We start from the raw sequence: 19,673 nt of genomic DNA on the forward strand, positions 1-19,673 counted from the left end.
AGAGCAGTTATGAGTAATAATTGTGAACAGTAGAGGACTCGGCACACAACCATGGCATTGATTGTAATATTCCCTGAAGTGTTATCAATACAGTTCCTTTGTGGTCTTCCAGTTATGAAATCTAAGATCTAGTTGCACAGCCCTTTATTTATGCCAAGGTTGATTAGCTTTTCTATAAGTTGCATTGGAATCGCTGTATTGAATGTAGAGCTGAAATCTATGAACAACAGTCTGGCATAGTTGTTCTGTTCAAGATGCTCCAATGTGAGGGGAAGTGCCATCGAAATGGCATCGGCAGTTGATCTGTTTGCCCGGTAGGCAAACTGTAGTGGGTCAAAGTATTGGGGTAGTACTGTAGTCAAATACCTTTTAACCAGCCTTTCAAAGCATTTCATTACATTTGATGTTAGGGCCACTGGCCTGTAATCATTTAGGCAGATGGTTTTGGCTTTTTTGGGCAGAGGGATTATGTGGTAACTTTGAAGCATGCTGGTACTTTTTCATGGACAAGCGAGGTGTTGAAGATATCCATCAGGACTATACTAAGTTGGTCTGCACAACCTTTCAATACTATCCTCAGAATGTTATCAGGGCCAGCAGCCTTCCTAGGGTTCACTTTCCTCAGTTGGCTCCTTACATCCACAGCACTGAAATTGAGTACCGTCTCCTTTTGGTCATTGAGAAGCTTTACAGCTTCAGGTTGTTTTTCTCTTCAAACCTACCATAAAATGTGTTTAGATTATCCAGAAATTCTGTGCTATCATTGTACTGAGCTGATTTTGTCTTGTAGTCAGTTAGCTGTTGAATACCATGCACAGCCTTCTGGAGTCTTTTATATCCTTGAAGCATTCTTTTATCCACTTTCCATACTCCCTCTTGGCCTCCTTGATACCCTTTTTTAGATTAGACCTTGCCACACTTAGATCTTTCTTATCCTTTGCCCTGAAAGCAGTGTTTCTTGCCCCCAGCAACTCATACACCTTGCTGTTTGGCAATGGTTTTTGATTGGCTCCATTTTTGATGTTCGTTACAGCCTCCACACATTTGGATATATAAGCCATAGATGTCTCACTATATGTTCTCCAGATTATTCACCATGGCTGCCTCCCCAAAGACATCCCAGTTTGTGGTATCAAAGCAGTCCCTGAGGCTTTCCATGGCATCTTCATTCCAGACCCTAATTGGTTTTGCAGTGGACATATCTCTGATCAAGAGAGTTTTGTAAACTGGTATTAGTTTTATGGAGATGTGATCAGAGCCACCCAGGTTTGGTTGTTGTACAGCTCTTTATGCCCCTTTCATGTTAATGTAAGCCTTGTCCAGAGTATTTGCTCCTCTTGTGGGAAAATCGGGTTCATGTTACGTTTTTGAATTGTTTAAAATTCGAATGTCTTATGGTTGTACCCATATGATTGAACTTTTAACAATTCAAAAATGTAAAAAATAAATAAATAAAAAATAAACAACACAAAAAGCTACCTGACTGTTTTAGGCAGGGGTCAACCCCCCCCCCTGTGCCCCCCACACCCTCCGCTATTTAAAGATACCAACTCCGAGATTGCACTACAGTGCAGGAAAGGGAAATCTTCCCATTCCGCACTGTACAGAGATCTCCGTTGAAACGTTCAAACTGTTAAAACTGTTAAAAGTTCGAATATATGGTTTCGACCATGTGACGTTCAAACTTTTAACAATTCGACAACGTGATATGTACCCAGGAAAATCCACAATGTGGTAGTAATTGGGTTGCACCTCCATGAGATTTGCTTTGTTAAAGTCACCAGCTATCATAAATGCGCAGTCAGAATTCTTGCATTGCAACTCACATATAGTATTATGTAGTATATTCATTGCTTCAGTGATGTTGGCACTCGGTGGCATATGTACAGCTGCTACATAGACATTATTTAGTTCTCTGGGCACATAAAAAGGTCCGCATTTCAGTATCAGAAATTCCACATTTACAGAGCAATGTTCATTCACAATGTTAGATTTTGCACCAGCTATCATTCACAAAAATGCACACTCTGCCTCCCTTAGCTTTTCCACATAGAGCTAGGTTTCTATCAGCTCTGAACAAAGTGAAACTATCAAGGCTTACAGCACTGTCATTAATGCTGTTATTTAACCAACTCTCTGTAAAGATTAAATGGACAGGAATTTCTTACCTTGTTTGTGGTGGTGAGCTCTAGCCTGAGTCCATCTTGTTGTCTAATGAAAATACATTTGCTAACAGAATTGAGGAAAGTGCAGGCCTGTGTGGGTTTGTTTTCATTCTGTCAGCAATTCCAGCTTTGCATCCTCTTTTCCTACTTCTGTTACATCTCTTCCTTTTGGGTCTATTCTTGATTGTTCCAGAATCTTCCATTTCCTGATGTAGGTACTTTGAAGCTTGTTTGGTTAGGATGTTGAGTTCCAGCAGTTTTGTGACTGATATAGGCTCCAGATGCTCTGTAGTAAGCAGGGAATCCAGCCAAAATGACAGCACAATTGAATACTTGATTTCCAGAAGTTTATTTCCGCTGTAAGTTACTTTAACATCAATTGAATGACTGGAAAACAATTCTCTCATTTTTTTTTTGCCAGAGCTAACATAGCCATAGCCTCCCTGGGCCCTGTTTTTTTTTCTCCAGAGGTACATTCCCTAAGAGAAGCTGTAGTTGGGCAGTGGCCTAGTAGACTACCCTATGTCTTTCCATCTCTTCCCTTGATGATCAAATTCTTACAGAAAGCTGCAGCATGCAAAACCTTTGTGATCTTCATTGCTCCATGCTGGCCACAGCAAATTTGATTTTCCTTGTTTAAGGCTTTACCTGACAAAGTGCCCATGGCTTCTAGAGCTGTGTCTGGATTTTCTGTCATTCATCTGGACAGCCTCACCTGGACGTGTTAAACGTGAAATTGACCACTTTGTTTCTCCACTTCCCTTAATGGCCAAGTACCTTTCATTATCTTAAAATGTCATTCACATATTTTCTGCATCTCAGAAAGAATCTACTCACAAGAGTATACCAGAACAAACAGAAACATTTTATTTGGGCAGTTGATCAAAGCACTGACCTTTTTTCTGCTTCTATTCCAAGTTCTGATTACACTTCTATCAAAAATTCAAGAAGCATCCATATGCAACGTTCATAATGCCATTGACTCATTCCATTGCTTCTAATAAATTGTGCAAGGCTGTAAGTCATAACAAAATATTGCTTTGAGCCAGCTTCTTCGTGGAGCTAACATTCCTATCCTGGAAAACCCTGTTCTTGGTGATAGTTACTCCTGCAAGAAGAGCTTTGGAACTCTACGCTTTGCCTTCCATACCTGATCTTTCATAAAGACAGAGTATCCATCCAGACTAACAATTCCTTCATTCCCAAGGCTGGTTTGGAAAGTAATTTAAATTTTGTTTGCTTTCCAAATCATTCCAGCAAGGGCAAAGTATATCCTTCGTATTCTGGAAGTACACAGGTAATTGAGATTCTATCTTCACAGAACAAAATCATTCAGAAAGAGATAATCAACTATTCATACAATTTACTCATAACAAACTAGGAAGAAAAGTTTCTAAAGTCTCCCTGTTCAGGTGGTTAGCTAACTGCTTTATTTTGTCTATATATCCAGCAGCAAGTCATTGTCAGATATGTCTCTACTGCCTTTTCCAAAAATTTTTCTGGAGGTGAAATTTGTGCTGAAGCAACCTGATCTACATAGCACACTTTTTGCTATAAACAATATAAGCTGGATACAATATCTAGATCCAGGGCTTGCTTTGAAGCTGCAATACTTAAGGATATCCTGTCATGATGCCAACATGTTGTCAGGTAGTTTGGGATTCTGATCCATCAGTTTGATCATGCAGATTGAATGAATGGGCTACAAAAGTTATGTGCTTGTCATAAGGCTGGATCATTTCATCCCTGCTCATCTAATACAGCATCTCTCCCTCCAGCCCCTTTTCAAATTATTTCCTGAGGACCTGAAAGACCTTCCTTGTAACTGTTCTCCAATATCTCATGTTCTGCTTCAAATTATTAGTTCTCTGACATAAGGCAGCAAACATGATTTGAGGAGAGTTGCTATGCTGGGGGATTATGGGAGGGAAGAATCTTAATGGAGTTTGAGGCTGCAGCACTAGCAAGGTCAGTTCAGATTCACCAAGCAGCCTAATAACACATCAGTCATATTGGACAGACCAAGATGAAAGGATCTGGCAGTATGGTAAGTACATAACTTCTGTTTTTGCATACAATGCAGTGATTGTATGGTGTCACTCACTGCAGAATCATTACATGCTCACTAAATCCCTCTCCATATGGATTATCTGCATTGTTTTTAGCCATTATGAGGTGATCTACCCATTGAAAAATATATCTGTCTGAGTCTATTGCATCGAGTGTGGCTGCTTCCTGTGCTTGCTTCAAAAAGTGCCTGCCCCGCATCAAATGATGTCCTATAGAGGAGAAGGGTTGTCACCTGCCCATATTTTTTCTGGACTATCCATAAATCAGAGCAGTTGTCCGGTAGTCCAGAAAACACTGTACAAACTCTGGTATTCTGTTTCAGAAAAGAAACATACTATTGGAGTTTATTAAATCTGCGGCTTTACTATGCTTTTTTACAGAAAAGCATAATCGCCAGAAAGCAGGCATCAGGAATGGAATAAGAGGGCGTTCCCAATTAGCTGATGTCATGAAGACAGCCCAAAAATGGGTGGAACATGGACAGTAGAGGGGGCAGAAATTGGTGGGGTTATGTGTGATGCAAGGAGTGTGGTCTTGGTCCAGTTTTAGCCTCACTGAAAGGTGGCAACCCTGTATAGGAGGTGCCGACTTTAGTAGTTACTTGAGAATGGCATGGACTAAAAAGAGAACTCTGCAAATTAAATGGCTTGGCTTTACTTAAGAAAGAGGAACAGAGAATGTGCAAAACATGTTTTTGGTTGTTGCTAGAAGACTGACGACCTGTCCTGAAATTCTGTTTGCTTACCCATAGCCCATGAGCTGATGCAGAAGAAGGAACTGTTATGAAACAAGTAGGGAAAGAGCAGGAGGGTACAATTCTCCTCTCCATACCCCAAAAAACAATTTGTGAAACCCATTCATGTTTGCCATAAATGTATGATTTGTGTGCACATACACGCAGAACACCATACTCTGCAAGTAGGTAGGATCACTGCAAGCCCTGAAAGTTTTGATGTCTCTGAACAGTAATACAGAAGACTGTAAACTTTTTCAGTGATTTCTTTCATTATCTAAAATATCAGAAAGCTGAACTTATAGACTTGTTAAAAATAACATATTACAGAAGCAGTAGGACAAAAAAAAAAGAAAAAGAAATGGCAGCTGTAAAGTATCCTTTCAATGATATACTTCATATAGTATTGGATTTCTTGTATGTGAAGTCATAGTCTCTGTAATAATGTCAGTGGTGTGCACATTTAGCAGAAGGTGAGCTAGAAGCACCCAAAATCATTTGTTGATTCTATTCTTTTAGGACCTCCTGCAACTGCAATATGAGGGTGTGGCTGTTATGAAAATGTTCGACAAGGCCAAAGTAAATGTGAACCTCTTGATCTTCCTACTTAACAAGAAATTTTATGGGAAGTGAAGCAACCAAACGATGTGAAACCTGTGCATCAGAAGCCCATGACGTTTTATTTGTTTGTTATTTAAAATTAATATTATCTAAATGTATTTTGTTAAAGATTTATATTAATAAATCAGTTTTAAGTAATTGGGCCAAAGTAAACCTAACAATTCAGAAAAATGAACTATTGTGCCTTAATGGTATTAAATGTTTGATACTGGAATTTCAGAGGTTATAAAACATTGCCGTTTGTAGAGGTTAATGTAGTATTTCTACTTTTTAATTAAAACATTTGAGAATCTTGTGTATTTTGATTTACATAATTTATTTCAGCTTAACATTTAACAAAAATTGTCAGAAGCAGGTCATGAATTAAAAGGGCTATTTTGAAACCTACTTAATGAGTCTGTGTGAAGGAGTGATGAATATGAACAGTTCGTGGAAACGAAATTACTGTATTTGCATTTTGTATTTGGTTTGAAAGTTCATGTCATACGTGTTTTACTTAATGTTATAAATTCTCTGCATAATTATCAACTGTAAAAATAATCATTCACAAGCAAAAATGTTTCATACCTGTCTTAACTATCATTCCAAATAATTTAACAATTTATGTTAACATACAAGAATACTTTGTATAATTTTATTTTGATCAGAGCGAATGCACTACTGCCTCATGGCCAAGACATCCTTGTACTTAGCCAGATTTGCAAGGGGTTGAGCCAGCTAACAATCAACAGTACTGGACTACTTGAATCAGTGCCTTTAAAATGTATACTTAAGTACAGTACTGTTTGTCTTATTGTATAGGATTCTTTTTGTGCTATTTTACTGCAGTTCAGAATATTGTAATGTTTTTATCAGTCTACTTAAAATTATATGTTAAAATAAATATTTCTGAGTACATCTGTAATTTTGAGATCATCTTCATTTCATACATTGAAAGGTATTGCTGTAGTGCAAAGGTTTCTATAGTTGTAGGATCCATGTCTCCTACAGACAACTTTCAGAATGGAGTACACCGCAACATATTTATGAAAATTGCCGCTACAAATTTTACTGAACAATGTTTTTTGATACAGGATATCCAGCTGCACCACCTGTGACTCTCATTTGAATTGTTCCATTGGTGCAGGATCATCTGGAACAGAAAGGAGGCTTGAAAAACAGCTTTCTGTACTTGACTAGGGGGAGTGGGACTGAGTGCTGTATAGCACTACCCTTGTAGTCAACCCTGGGAAGACCAGTGTAAACCTCACAATGACAGTGGAACAAAGCAGGCCATTTTGTGAGGAGGTGAATGCAAGACTGAATGCTGTCGGTCTAAATTAAGGCTGTTGTCCATCTACAATACCAGGGTGTGAGGGGAGCAGTGAGTAGAGTAGGTAGTTACAATCTGTCCTATTACAGTGTAAAACCCAGCTTTGGCCACATAGATGTCATCCCTTGGAGAAAGAAATGGCCTTTAATGTGCATATGTCAAACACTTTGTTCAGAAGACAGTGTGGTAGAAAATAAAAAAAGATTATAGTGATGTCACCAAACCAGAAGGGACGTTAATTTGCTGTGGACTGACATGGCCCTGTGTCACATCCAGGACTGGTTTTCTGCATTGTTCCTCTTATTTGACAGAATAAGTTGTCTCTCTTTTATGATGCTGAATATGATAAAGCAGGTCTAGGAAAATAAAAGAATGAATTAATGGGATGGTTTATCCATGAAGTTGAAAGCCTATTGTGGGGTTGACAAGATCAGTAAATTTGTTTGATTTTTTTCTGTTTCCCAAAGCCTTTTTTTTTCCTGTCATTCACTTGTAGGATCTTGTAATTGCAATTGATCTCGTAATTTATGACTAATCCATAATACCTCTCTAATGTGGTCTCAGCTCGGATAGCTAATGAACATATAATCAGTGACATTTGTAATAACTGATCCTAACTTGGTATCATCTGTATATTTGGAGTCCAAATGCAGAATACCATTTTGAAAAGTGCCAAACCTAAAACAGACCCCAGTCCAATGCAGATAATGGTTTTCAGTTTTTACATTAAATTGACTTAGAAATCAGTGAGTTAATCCAGTTTAATATAAAGGTGTTAATACCACTTTTTATCATGCATTCTGTAATAAATGAGCATGGAACACTGTTAGATGCTTTAGAAATATCTAAATATAACACAACACCCATTCTGTTATTCTCAGTATTGCTAACCATAAAAAATAGGTAGGCAGATGTAGAACAATTTTTTATAAAGCCATGTTGATAGTTATCCAACACAGCATCATTCCCAAGATTATCCTTCTATAAGTTCAAATGGAATCTTTCAAAATATTTTCAGAACAGAGGAGCTAGACTGATTGGGCAGTAAGTGTAACAATACAAATGCCAGTTACGTAAATTGGACTGATGATGGCCTTTTTCAAGGAAGATGGAAACATGCATTTTTGCAAGTGTGTGTAAATGGCGGTTAGTGGAGCAACCCTATGTGAGCCTGGATGTTCAGTAACACACCACATATGTTATATAGCCCAGTGCCAATGCTGCATTTTATTTTCCTGAAGAAAGCTTCAACCGTGTTCTCAGCAATATGAGTACAAAGTAAGCCATCTGAACTATGACTGGTGTTATCTTGAGTAGTCAATGACTGCAAGATGTACATACTAACAGGACAAGTTAGGACTAGTAGGTTGGTATATGTAGCCAGGTTAGCCAAGTCTTTAGAAAAAAACATTGGCCATTTTGATAGGCTTGCTAATTAAAGTGCCAATGCTAAAAAAAAAATCCTATGTGGGATCCACAACCATGAAGAGCATTCATATAACTATAAATGTTGTTTGTAGTCAATGTTGCAATACTGAATTTTGGGTCTTCCTGCCATGCAGAATCTCATGATTAGCCCGATACACATAGTCTTTGCATCATCTCTAGCTAATAGATGTCCAAAGACTGACATCTGCAAATCAGGCTATAAGATGGGTGTCCATCAGTCCATCTTCATTTCTTGCTAGTTGTGCAATGCATGGCGCTACTCTATTTTTTCTAATGCTCACAGTTCATTGGTCGGCTCATTTTCTACAGAGTTTCCTACAGCCTGCTTTCAGATGAGTATCCCACTGGGGAAAATTTCTTCTAACTAATGTTTAAAAATCAATAACTGCTTGAAGTGTGGGAAGGAAATCCTATGTAAAAATTTCCATTCCTTTTGACTGTTTTGTTTAGGGCCTCTGCATATTTCTAATTCTCAGGATCATGCTAAATTTTTTCTAAAACCCTTAACTGTAAGCCTGAAGTCGATTCAGTCCACATCGAGTCCTTGGACCCAGCTCCTTCTGCTGCTTCTCACATCTCAGCTTTGGACAGTTCCTTACCCTGCAAATGCAAAGAGAACAAGGTGAAGCAAAAGGATTCTGCAGATGACAAGGAACCTTCTGTGTCTGTGATCAGGTCAGCCAATGACTCAGGTGAGGCACCTTTGCAGTCCTCTGTTTCGACATCTACTAGGGCCGACCCCTCTGAAGGATGCCATACCAGCAGATCAGTTGGATATGACTACCTCAGCACCGATGTTGCTTCGGTCCAAAGCCACTTAGTAGGCTTCAGCTTTCGACATTCGAGTGTTAGTTACCTAAAACCAGAGAGATGAGTAAGATTGCCCCAGCTTACAACACAACTTCAGCTGCTTCAGCCCAGGTTAAGGTACAGGACTTGCTTAAGATAGCGCAAGAATTCATGGATGTTATGAAGTCAAGGAAGCCCAACTAGCCACAGGTGTTTGCCTCTGAAGCTTATCCTGCTGAAAGGTGGAGGGATGCTTCACTTCAGAAGGATTCAGATTCCTCAGAATCTAAAGGTGAGGAAGAGTTGTGTTATGCTGAACACCACCCCTCTCACTCTTTCCCCTGACTCTGACTGAGATTATACCATCTCTTCTACATCTCCTCCTCATGGTTTCTCCTTTGAGGATACCTTGCACAAGATGGAGGCTTTTAATTGGAAGAGCAAATATTTTTTTCAGGTCCAGACTAATATAGAGAACTTCTAAGCCTGCCTTCTTATAGACCACTAGCTATTTCCCCATTTCATGTAGTTCTGGATAATGTCTTTGATGACATCTCTCTATACCCTGACTCTCTGCCACCTGCTACTAAAAAGCCAGATCATTTATTAAAAATTGCTTGACACCCACAAGCACCTGTACAACAACACTCATGCAGATATTCTTCATGTTTCACTGTTGCAGTCATTACATTTGGGTAATCTGCTGGCAGGTTGCCCTCAGTCGGCCTGAATTCCAAAGTCTTGGGTCCTGCGTCGGTTGCTGTCTTCTCTTCCATGACGTCAGGTCATCAGGGGTATAAAACATGCAGCCAATGCCATTTAGGTCATCAGGGGTATAAAACATGCAGCCAATGCCATTTTCTTTAGTCTTTCTTGCCGCGCGGTGCCCAAAGCAGAAGCATTTCGCAAGTGCCGGTCGGCCGACTACTGAAATATTCGAGTTTGAGTTTCAGAACCGAAGTCTTCACTAAAGCTAAGTACCCCATTGGGGAAACTTTTTTCTTGCTTTTTACCAATGTCAGAAAAAGTTAGTAATTGTATTACTTGAGGGAATCCAATACCTCATAAGGATATCCATTTATACTGGTATTCCTTGCCTAGGCCGTTATCACAACGTCCCTGGCTGTCGGTTTTGTGCTAGATTTAACCAACACACTATTAAGCATCGGTATATTTTTGCATCAAAGTATTTTGGAAACAGATTTCACTACCTAGAAATGTCGGATAGCAATCAGTCTATCTGAGTACATAAAAAACACAAAGAAAAGGACAGAGAAAGGCAGTCAAGATCCAAAACCGACGACGAAGCTTCTCCTAAGCCAGTCACCGGTACTCTGGTACTCAGTGAGGCATCTTCGCAGCCCCTGATACCCCCTACCTTCGAGTCGCAGGCCTCTACCGACATCCATGTGGAGTTAGGCATGCCACAAGATACTCAAGGTATTGGACCAACGGATGCATCTCCCTCGGATGGGTCTGGAGCCGCTGAGTAGGCACCGGCTTCTGAGGGTGTAGTCAGACCTCAACATTTGTACATCAAACCGACGACAGCTGCAAAGCCAAAGACAAAAGCAACTTCTAAAACTAAAAAAAACGACTCATGAGCCATGTGCACAGGCCTCCATGCCTAAAAAACAGATGATCAAAATGGTTGTAGACCTTATTACCTTGATCAGGGGTACCCATCCCCCTCCAGATAAGAGGCCTAGGCAAGACACTGATTATAAATCTTTAGATCAGGTTTCTATTTCTTTTCATTCCTCTTCTGATCAGGAATTATCTATACCTCCGTATGAGAATTCTGATGCTGAGGAGTCTATTCTATCTGCATCTCCTCCTGAGGATTATTCATTTGGAGAAACCTTGCATACTTTGAGGGACCATTTCCACTGGGAGAGTCAAGACTTCTCAGAATCAAAAAAGAGACTCAGGGATTTCCTTCTTCTCCCTCAGCACAAACCTTTTAACCATTCCCCCTGTTTTAGACATTGTGGATGATGTGTTTTCAAAGTCAAGCTTGACCCCTGACTCCTTACCTCAGCTCCCAGTAAGCCTGACAGATATTACAGGGTCCCTGACTCACATATATTTTTGTTTAGAAACCCTGCTGCTGATCCTGAAACTATTTCACAGGGTCCAAAGGGAGTTAAGGCCTTAACAGCAAAAAACCCTACCCCCTCTGACAGGGATTCAAGGGCACTGGACAGATGGGGAAAAAGGTTTATACATCTGCAACCTTGGCAATCAGGGCCTTAAACTGTCAATTTCATATGCTTAAGTACCAACAACATGTTATGGGATTGCTGAAACAGAAAATGATGTTGATTTCAGAATGGGCAGAAAATAAAGAATTGCAGGAATTATTGCATGCAGCTGAACAAGTTGGAAAGCATACTTTGCAGTGTGGTTTTGATTCTTTAGAGGTCTCCTGCAGGGCCGCAGTTACTGGATCTGTGATTAGGAGGCATGCTTGGTTAAAAGAACAAAATTTGCCTGACCATGTTAAAGCTAAATTGCTAGATGCACCTTTACAGCATGATTCTCTGTTTGGTATTAAGGCAGAAGAGGTTTTAAAGAAAATGGAAGACAAAGCTAAGTCTATGCAAACTGTTAAAGACTTCTTACAAGTGCAGCCACCCAGATTCAGTAGACACTGGCCTACTAAAAATTGGTCCTTTCCTGTGTCAGACAGAGCTCAAAGGGGCAAATCCAGATGCCCTAAGGGTTCCAGATACCAGGCGCAAGATTCTTACAGGTCAAAGCAATGGGGCGCATCCACCTCCAAATCAGGAGGAGATAAAGCGCAAACATACAGAAAGCAATCCCAATGACTTCCCTCTGCCTACACCAAGCTCTTATCTTTTGGCAGCACCCATAGGGGAAAATTAGCACTTTTTGGTCAAAATTGGCAGTTAATAACCCAGGACAAGTGGGTACTAAACATTGTATCACAGGGATACAGATTCCATTTCCACACACTGCCAATGACAAATGGTTGGCCGAATCTGCCAAAAAATCAATGGCCAGAGGCATAGAAACAGGTTATGTCCCTCATGGATATGGGGGCCATTCAAACAGTACCAGAACAGGAAAAAGGCCAAGGTTTTTACTCGACTGTTCTTGGTACCCATAAAGGACAAGGCCTGGCGGCCAATACTGGCTTTATTGATTTTGAACACATATCTGGACATTACAAAATGTTCACTTTGCAGCAGCTTCTGCCCATGCTGGGCAAGAATGCTTGGCTTGTGACTTTAGACCTAAAAGAGGCATACCTGCATGTCCCAATAAGACAGTCATGCAGAAGATACCTCATATTCAAGGCTGGCTTAATGCATTACCAATTCTCTGCACTGCCCTTTGGCTTATCTACTGCGCCCAGGGCCTTTACAAAGTGCCTGGCACCAGTAATTGCATTTTGCAGACAAAGAAGTATACAAATATATCCTTACTTGGACGACTGTCTCATTCAAGTAGAGAACAAGGACACACTTCTACGACACCTGGCATTTGTGAAAAGGCTTCTAACATGCCTAGGGTACACAATAAATGAAAATAAATCACAACTGGTACCCTCTCAAAAGATAACATTCCTGGGTGCAAGCTTGAATACAACTGCCCAGATGGCTTACCTCACGCCGGACAAACAAAGGCAACTGACTACTTACTTCAAACTGATGGCAACAAAAACCCAATCTTCTGCAAGACAAATTCTTCAGGCTTTGGGCTTCATGGCATCCTGCATCCTACTAATTCCATATGCAAGACTGCATATGAGGGAACTTCAATGGTATCTAAAACGTTTATGGAGTTAACATTCACACCGTCTGGAAACAATGATTCCTCTCATTCCCTGCCTGCAACAGGAGTTTCTGTGGTGGGCAAAGGCCTGTCACCAAAACATGGGACAGCCGTTCACTCTACCCCCTGCCAGCCAAACTTTAACAACAGACGCATCAGATTATACCTGGGGGGCCCACATGGCAGGAAGATGCATTCAGGGCATATGGGTACCAAAACAAATGCATCTACATATCAACCAGAAAGAGATGCTAGCTGTTCAAAATGCCATAACAGCCTTCATCCAGGGCAACTGCTGATAAAGACGGACAACACCACAGTCATGTGGTATATAAACAAGCAAGGGGGCACACACTCATACCCCCTTTGCAGATTAGCCATGGCACTGTGGGGACACAGCTTTGTCCTACCAAATACATCTTCAAGCTCAATTCCTGCCAGGAAAACAAAACACTCTGGCAGACGATTTAAGCAGAAACCTTATGGATCCTCACAAGTGGAAACTAAATCCACAAGTCTTAGAGAAATGGGGAAGCCCAAACATAGATCTAGTTGCCTCTCCTCAAAATTATCAATTGAAAAGACTCTGCACAAGGACTTATCACAGACAAGCATGGAAAGTGGATGCCCTGTCCTTCAGTTGGAAAAACCTATCAGTTTACGCCTTTCCTCCTCTGCCTGTTCTACCCAAGGTCCTCCTAAAAGTCAGACAAGAGAAGCCAAAGATGATATTAATTGCCCCGGACTGGCTCCGCCAATACTGGTACCTCATCCTAAGGAACTTGTCTCAATACCCAGCTTGGACTTTGCCTCAAATACCACAACTACTGCCCCAGCAAAACAATCAGATCCTGCACAATCAACTACAGACCCTGAACCTGGCAGCATGGCTAATCCTGTAATCATACAAATGACATCTCTCAGTAAAGCTGTGATGGATGTCGTTTTGGAAGCCAGAAGGCCTAGTACTAGAAAATCTTATGCTGACAAATGGAAGAGATTCTGTGCTTGGAATCAAGCACAAGGAACTGATACAGCAGAACCACATATTCCTCAGATACTACAATACTTAACTGAGATGCTTGACAAAGGCCTGTCTTTCTCATCAATCAAGATCCATGCCTCTGCCATTTCGTCTCATTACAATACAGAGCCACCAATCTTTTCTCATCCTTTACTAAAGCAGTATCTTGGGAGCCAAAAATTTAAGGCCCCCTAGAAGATCACCATTACCTGCATGGGACCTCAATTATGTGTTGGAAAAGCTCACCCTACCTCCATTTGAACCGGCTGCTACCACTGATATAAAGTTCTTATCATGGAAGACAGTTCTGCTATTAGCAATTACTTCAGCAAGAAGAGTTTCAGAGCTACAGTCCCTCATGGCTGTAGAGCCTTTTATAATATTTTACACAGACAGGGTGTCTCTGAGGACAAATCCTACTTTTATGCCTAAGGTGGTTTCCAGTGTGGCTCTTAACCAAAAAATTCATCTGCCAGCTTTTTGTCCAAATCCGCAGAACAAAGGGGAGAGAATTCTGCATTCCTTGGACGTACACAGACAGCTAAGATTCTACTTGAGCAGGACTAAAGCTCTAAGAAAAACTGAGCAATTACTAGTGTCATATGCTGCAGGATCAGAAGGAAAGGCTATTTCAAAGCAGACAATTTCAAAGTGGATAAGCCACTGCATCCATTTCTGCTACTTACACCATGGTAAACCTGTGCCCAAGGGCATTAGGTCTCATTCCACCAGAGCTGCAGCTACTTCACTAGCCTTTCTCAGAGGAGTACCAACCGAAGACATTCTAGAGGCTGCTACTTGGAGTTCTGTTCACACTTTTACAAAGCATTACCATTTTCCTCTCTACTCTAAGTCCAGGGCAGGCTTTGCCACTGCAGTGCTGCAGGGCCTTATAGCTGCACCTAATGCTATTTAGCTCCAGCCTCCCAACCATAGCTTTGGGATTCTACCCAAATGTAATGAATGCAGCAGTGAAACACGAAGAACATGGTACAGTTGTGTACACTTACCATAAATGTAGATGTTCGAGTGTATTCACTGTTGTAGTCCAGGTTATCCTCCCGCCATCCCCCTGTCATTCTACAGTTTATCTTTCCTTCTCTGTTTTCTACAACCTATGTGGTGTAGTTGCTTGTAGATGAAGGTAAAGTTTATATTGATGCATGTATATATATATATATATATATATATATATATATATATATATATATATAATATAATATTGCTACCTTTTTGGGGGCACCTGACATCGGGAGCAAGAAAAACTAAAGAAAATGGCATCGGCTGCATGTTTTATTCCCCTGATGACCTGCCGTCATGGAAGAGAAGACAGCAACCGACACAGGACCCAAGACTTTGGAATTCAGGCCGACTGAGGGCAACCTGCCAGCAGATTACCCAAATGTAATGACTGCAACAGTGTGAATACACTCGAACATCTACATTTATGGTAAGTGTACACAACTGTACTATCCCTCCATAGTGTCTACTGAACCCAACAATGGAGTCCCTAAGGATGCAGCTAGACACACACTGCCAAATGACATAGAAAGTAAATTTAGATTTTAGCAAAAAAAAAAACATTTTCAAAGCTTTTATCTTGCAGTCTATAACCATAAAACAGAGCTTCCAGTTTCTTAGTTTTTGTATTATCTTTTGTTTAGTCTCTTCTCAAATATGCTTACCTGCAATGTCTGAATCCTTTTTAATCCATCCTCCTAAGTACTTCATTTTATCATGTCCTCATAAAGAGGGATATTGCTGAACCGATTTGTGTGTGGGTATATAGTTTTACAGCTATTGCCCTTGTTTTATCTTCATTAATTTTGAATCCCCCTAAAAACTTGAAACTGTCATGAATGTTCCACAACACTGAAATGTCCTTTTCTGGTTTTATCAGGTACAAAATAATATCATCTGCAAATAAAGCCAACTTTTCTTGATTACCATACAGTTATATCCCTGAAGTTCTGAGTGCCTTTTTTCTTTGCCAATGGTTCTAAATATAATCCAAATAACAAAGGGGAAAAGAGGACACCCCTGTCTGGTTCCTCTGTTCAAAAAGAACTTATCAGAGAAGGAACCCCCTACTTCAATTTTCACCTTCAATCCTTCATATAGACTCCTAATCCACTTTATAATTTTATCAGGGAATGCAAATTCTTCTATTTGCCCTTCTCAGAATATTCAAAAACAAGGGAGGAGTATCCATCTTCATTAAAGACGAATACACCTCTAGACTGGTTAAACAGTACGAGTCCCTAGAGTTCCTCCAAGTCCAGCTAACTGTAAGAAAGACCTCCCCTCCATATTGTAAGCTATAGGTCTGCCACCATGAACCACAAAAACCGCACAGCCTACCTGGACCTACTTGAGTCTCTATTGGCATTCTCAGTACAGCTAAATACCCTGGTCATGGGTGACTATCCTTCCATTGATTGTGTAACATATATGAGGACAAACACACTCACCCAGAGGTTCTTGGACTTTAACACAAATGCTCTGGAGCAGATAGTCAGCCTCCCCACAAGGGGTTCTAAAATCCTTGACATAGTGCTCACCTACACAGGGAATCACTGCACCACCCCATGTGTGGGGCCCTCCCTGGTAAACTCTGATCATAAATCAGTCTCATTTGAAGTAATGATCACAACTGACCCACCCTCAAGAGTAAAGAGGTTAAAACATTTCTCCAAAGCAAACTATAGCCTACTTGAGTGATGACATCAAGATCTTCAAGAAAAAATAAGCCACCCCGGTGGGCATCCAGCATAAAAAGGTTATACAATAAGAGAAAGAGACTGTTGTCAAAAAAACAACAAAGAATGGTCTCAGCAAAGGAATCACTCCCTCCAAAACATAAACAAGCAGATTAGACATCTTGTAAAGTCCTCTAAAGCTAACTATGAAACTAAATTATCATCCCTAGCTAAGGAAAATCACAAAGCATTCTTTAGCTATGTCCAAAATCTAAAAGGGAAGGCCCGACTTTGTGTCAAACTAACTGTGGATGGTAACACTAATAATGGACCTGAGGGCATCACCAACCTGTTAGCAAACAGGTTTGGTGAAAACTTCACCCATGTCCCCACCAATCATACCCCATAACATACTTATCACCAGTCCTCTGCCTATTATTCCCAGAAAGTAGGTCATAGCCACTCTATCCAAGGCCAAAAACACAGCCTGTATGGGACCAGACAACATCCTGGGCTGCTTATTAAATGGTCTAAAATAGGAGTTAGTGGAGCCACTGAGCACACTCTTTAGTCTCGGTCTAAGCATTGTTTTTTTTCCAGCTGAGTGGAAAACGGCAACTATAATCCCCTTGCAAAAAGGGGGGTCCCTCAACCGACCTTGGGAACTATAGACCAATAAGCCTAACTAGCCTTATCAGCAAGGCTATGGAGAACAATAATCATGGACCTTATCAACAAGAATATAGGTGACCTTCAAACTCTTGACCTGGCCCAGTTTGGCTTCCTTAAGAGCAGATCTTGCCTGCTAATCCTGGTGGGCAACTTTGAGAATGTCACCAAGACCCTGAATGAAGGCAAAACAGTTCACACTGCCTATCTCAACTTACCCAAGGCCTTTGACACAATCCCTCACTCGGGCATCATTGAGAAACTCGGCCAGCTGGGGGTTAACCCTTACATCACTAGAATGGGTTGCTAACTGGCTCACAAACAGAACACATTTATTTATTTAACATTTGTTTACCAAGAAAGTCCAACTTGGAATGAAGCCAATTTTCAGTGGAGGCCAGGGGAGAAATCCTCCAGATTCATGTCTTTGTAACATGGGAGAAAACCAGAGCACCCGGAGGAAACCCACAGAAGCAGGAAGGACATGCAGACTCCGCACAGAAGACACCCCAGCTGAGAATTGACCCGGAGAACCTCTTGCTGTGAGGCAACAACACAACCGCTGCACCACTGTGCTGTCCGATATATCACATACACATACATGCATCACATACAGTCAAAATTGCTGATGCCAACTCTATTAGCAGACCTGTTACCAGTGATGTTCCACAGGGATCTGTGCTAGGCCCCTAACTGTTTTGTATCTATTTTTCAGAAGTCCAGGCAAAAATAGATGGCCTATGGCTTACCAAGTTTGCTGGTGATTGCAAACTGGATGCAATCATCGAATCCCCCAAAGATGGCAACATACTACAAAATGAACTTACACAGACAAGCCATTGTTGTCAAATCCTGGACTTAAATGCAAAAAAAATACATTATCATCCCAGTCAGCAAATGAGAAACCCCTGCTAATTACAACATTAATAATATCCAGTGGTGAGAGATTTAGGAAAACAAGTTGATAGCCTTAATTTTGATAATCAGGTGTCCACAGGAGTAAGGGAGGCCATCTATGTTGCACACCTCATAAGCAAGGGTATAGCTTCCAAAGCTAAGGAGGTTATAACTCTGCTGTACTTGGTTCTCATCAGACCAATAATAGAGTACAATGATCCCTTTTGTATGTATCTCACCAGACACCTGCAGCAAGTAGAGAGACCTCAGAGGTTTCTCACCAGGAAAATTCAGGGCCTACAACACATGACCTACACAGAAAGACAGACTCAGGATCATATAGACTGCTTAGAATCTACTTGTGCCTGGCCTACAAAGCAGTCAGACCCTGCCTTGATGAAGCTACTGCACATCCGCAAATACAGTGGGACAAGATTCACTCGCTCTTGGGATCTTGGCCTAGACTGTGATATTAACGGACTTGGCTGGAGAGAGAGAGAGAGAGATGTCTCCTAGAGGTTGCCACTCTGGAACAAATTCCAAATTCATGTAAAACAGAGGTCCTCATTAGCCCTAGTTAAGTATATCCTGGACAATTAGATGGAAAACTGTACATTTACACCAGGGGTTTCACCTATTGTCTCTCGTAGACATGAGCAGCCTTAGATTCGTGTGCAAACATAGACTATATATCTTGGCCCATAAAGGAACAAGGATATAAGATGGCTAGGCTTATAGAGGCCTTAGGGCCAATAGCCTAGTAAATTCCTATGATAATCATGGTTTAGAATTGAAATGTGCTTATATGAAGCTAGATTTGGTAGGTCTCTACCATCTTTAGGTATTACAGCCACCACTGCTTTCTTCCAGGATGTTGGTGCTTCTCCTTTTAAAATGCTATTAAACAGAACTTTCCAGATTTTTATAGGACTACAAGATCATAGGAGGTTACTAGGCTAACAGTCCTAGGGCCATTACAAGCCTAGCCATGTTCAACCCTTGTTCCCTATAAGGCCTAGAGACATGGTCACTGGTTACAAGTCAATCTAAATTAGCTCCAACTGCCCCTATCCAATAGGGACATGGGTGAATTTGTGGTTTCCCATCCAGTCGTTCCAAGTTGCACTTAAATAGGAGCTCTGTTTAACTTGAATCAGAAGTTTGTTCCAGAGGAGAGGTAACCTTTGTGAGACATATCTGTCTTTCCAGCCAAGTCCTGTTGATGTCAAAGGCTAGGTTAAGGTCCCCAGAGCGAGTGAATTGTGTACCATTTGACTTATGAATGTGCAGCATAGCCATTAAAGCAGAATCAGAGGTTGCTCTGTATGCAAGGCACAAGTTGCCTCTTGAGTAGTCTATACAATACAGAGTATAGTGGCAGTGATTTCAGCATATGACGTGCTGAAGATCCTGAATTTTCTTTCATGAGAAACCTTTGAGGTCT

The 19,673-nt window shown here is 40.8% G+C and overlaps 1 protein-coding gene across 1 annotated transcript in view; it reads left to right on the forward strand.

Annotated features, from left to right (window-relative positions):
* The window catches only part of IQGAP2 (IQ motif containing GTPase activating protein 2), a gene marked incomplete in the record, with an annotated part of 4,327,392 nt that extends 4,320,897 nt beyond the window's left edge, over window positions 1–6,495 (forward strand). The window contains 1 exon segment of the mRNA XM_044063965.1: window positions 5,488–6,495. Coding sequence (XP_043919900.1) covers window positions 5,488–5,601 — 114 coding nt within the window.
* Window positions 6,496–19,673: the final 13,178 nt, after the last annotated feature.

Source organism: Protopterus annectens, chromosome 2.part2 (genome assembly GCF_019279795.1).
Source record: "Protopterus annectens isolate FY-2018-M chromosome 2.part2, PAN1.0, whole genome shotgun sequence".
Classification (NCBI taxonomy): domain Eukaryota; kingdom Metazoa; phylum Chordata; order Ceratodontiformes; family Protopteridae; genus Protopterus; species Protopterus annectens.